Source organism: Pterocles gutturalis, unplaced genomic scaffold (genome assembly GCF_000699245.1).
Source record: "Pterocles gutturalis isolate BGI_N339 unplaced genomic scaffold, ASM69924v1 scaffold25758, whole genome shotgun sequence".
NCBI classification, from domain to species: Eukaryota; Metazoa; Chordata; class Aves; order Pterocliformes; family Pteroclidae; genus Pterocles; species Pterocles gutturalis.
Window position 1 is genome coordinate 34994 of NW_010118799.1, and position 3031 is coordinate 38024.

General features: G+C 47.5%; 1 protein-coding gene across 1 annotated transcript in view; it reads left to right on the plus strand.

Annotated features, from left to right (window-relative positions):
* The window catches only part of KIF19 (kinesin family member 19), an 18408-nt gene extending 15591 nt beyond the window's left edge, over positions 1–2817 (plus strand). Inside the window, 4 exon segments of the mRNA XM_010076369.1 lie at positions 582–1040; positions 1318–1471; positions 2105–2212; positions 2741–2817. Of these exon segments, the coding sequence (XP_010074671.1) occupies positions 582–1040; positions 1318–1471; positions 2105–2212; positions 2741–2817 (798 nt within the window).
* The last annotated feature ends 214 nt before the right edge of the window (positions 2818–3031 follow it).

The window sequence follows — 3031 nt, forward strand, 5'->3', positions numbered from 1 at the left end:
CCAGCAGCTACATCTATTGTATGCGAGGAAGGTAAACTTGGCAGGCAATAAAATTACTCCTAGAGCACCGGCCTTGGGGTTAAGGCTTGGGGCTCACCTAGGAGGCCAAGGTTTAGCTGCCACCTCCAATTTGGCTTCTCCCTCTGCGTGAACCACCCGACCTCCAATATGTCCAGCTGAGTGACAGGAGCTGTACGCAGAGGTGCACCATGCGATCTGGTGTGAGGGGACCTGTGCTGTCCAGGTCCCCTCCTTTTACCCATTAACTGATCTGCTGGGTCCCAATTTGATGACAGCCTGGTGAGACCGATTTCACTCAGCACCCTGGAACAGGAGGGAGAGTTGGGAGCTTATCAGTCTCTTGCTCACCGTCTGACTCATTTTGTAGCCATGACTCTGCACAGGAGGTATACGGTCAAAAAGCTTTGCCTTTGCTTCTCCATACATAGAAGCTCTTATAACAATATTTCAGGTGAAATTTAATGTCTTTCAAATGTTTGAAAGTGCTCTGAAGGGAAAAAGTATAAAAGCTTTGAATGAAAAGCAAATTATGCTGCAATGCTTTGATTTTTTTTTTTTAGCAGAAACCAGCAGGTGTTGTCGCAGGAAAGATGACTCCCAGGCTGCACTCCCCCACCTCTCTTGACTTGCATGGGAAGAAGTCACCTGTGGACATTGCTGCTGTTCCCTCGAGTCTGGAGTCCTTGAAAGAAATCGCTGCCAACACCAAAAGCATCTCCCTCATTGCAGCCAGCCGCCGTTCCAGAGCCCAACACAGAGCCCCTGGGAGCAAAGTCTCCTCAGCCCATGTCTCTGAGGAGGATCTGCTTGAGCTGAAGTATCTGGAGGTCATTTCCCCCCCAGAGTGTCGGCGGAGAGACAGTGCAAGTGGCAGGAGTTTGCTATCAGAGCCTGCAGCTGGGAGTCAGCTGTGCTCCCCAGCCAGGGGAGTGCTGACGAACAGGAGAGACCAGGAGATGCCTGCTGGGAGGACAGCCACAAAGAAAAGATCTCGCTCTCTGGAACCAAACGTCCATAGGGTACATCCTCTGTGTTTCTTTCTAAAGGGAATGGGTTGAGCAGAAGACACAGACCCCGTGGAGCTAGGGTGGTTTTTAAATACAGTAAGAGAAACATAGTGTAAACTGCTGGAGGAAATAAGTTAAATATCTTTATTCTTCTATAATGCCCTTGCCCTCCTGCCTGAACAGCAAGCTCAGCCAGTCAGGTGGGCAGGGAATCTTTTTGGTAAATCATGACAACAGTCAGAGGTGAGAGACATCACCACTGAGCTTAACTCAACTTGGTGTCTTTCAGATCCCAAAAGCTAAGCCTTGGACTCCCTCAAGCCCCAGTACAGCCAAAGCTTGGGAGAACCACCTGCACCAAGCTAGACTCTTCCATCAGTCAAAAGCTGTGAGCAGCGGATACATCGCCACAAAGGTCAAGGTTCCTATCGGCCACCATTCAGGTAGGGGCCAAAGAGCCACTGGTGACATCCTGTATCAGCTCTGCTGGAAAAGATGGGTTGATGTGAGAAATAAGTGAGCGAAAAGGCTAATGATAAGAACTAGTAGTAATCTGATCTTAATTTTTTTTTATATGGGCTAAGTAGCTTTTGATGGGTAAGGAAAGCATATCCTTTGTAGACCACCGCCTCAGCTATTCCTCTGTAATCCAGGGGGAAGAATTAGTGTTCAGCTGGGCTCACATGCAACAAGTTGCTGGTCTTGGTTTAGTCATTCACTGAGCTGCCCATACAAACTGAGCTGCAGCAAGGAGACAAGCGATGACAGGCTGCACTGACCATCTGCCAGCTTCAGTTCTGCACTGTGCAGACACAGAAGGCCAGGATGAGTTTAGGGGAACCTGACACGCAAATCCTATTAAAATGTAGCCAGAATCCCTTCCCATTCGGGCAAGGGTTGCTTACTGATGCTGATTAGTTTTACTGACTTTTTTTTTAATTAAAAAATTGTTAACTTTTGATTTATAATGCTATATTTTATTTTGGCTAGCTATTAGCAACTCATGCATTGCAAAATGTTCTTAAACTGCGCTCTGCTTCCACTGTTTATAATGAAGCTCTCCTTGCCTTTGACAGAGGGGACTCCAGCAGAGGTGCTGCCAAAAGTCAATGCTCCTGCAAGCACCGTCCAGCACAGCAAGGCTGACTGCGCCAAAGGACGGGTCCTACAGAAGCAAGGCAAGGGTGAGCACATGAAATATCAGGCTGGCTGCCTCAGGAGGCACTTTAGCACTTGCTCTGTTGCAATCTGAGCCTAAAGAGCTGTAAATGCAACACAAACGGTCCCATTACGAAAGCAGTCATGTGGGTAGGGGGTTTACAGCCAAGTTTTAAGCTTTTTTTTTTTTTTTTTTTTTCAACAGATGACGTGGGCAATGTCCCAGAATGAGTTACACCCCATCTCCCTCTTAGCCAACAACAAACTCTTAGGAAGAGAAAATAACATTTTCAGAAGTGTTCATAATCCTTGTCTAATCCATATGTGAAGTACAAAATTTAATCCGAGTTATCCATGTGACAACATACTGCCTTCCACTAAAAGTGTTGCCTTGGGATTTTCTTAAGGCAGCAGTGTGCAGATCCTGGCAGCTTTGCCAAACTCACCCCTCCAAAGCCCATGGCAATCTGTCTCTTCCCCATTTTGACTGGCAATGACACTGGAATTGAAGAGTGAAAAACTTGACCAAGTTCTTCATCCTCCCTCGCTTGCAGGGCCTGCAGATGGTGCCAGCAGTCGGCAAAAGCAGCAGCCAGCCGCCTGCCTGGGGAACCAGCTGAAGACTAAATAGAACTTGCTGGGGGAGCAGGACTATGGCCCCAAGGGATTTGAGACTGCTGAAAGTCAAGGAAGCGGGTGCAAGAAGAGTGTGCCTTAAAATGTATTTTTGCTTCTGTGTTGTGATGCTGAAAAGCAGAGTGAAGGCTAGCAGGGGGAGAGGGACCTTATACCTTGTAGATTACTTTTTTCCACATCCCTACTGTAAGTCTTTCCCCTCTGTTCTG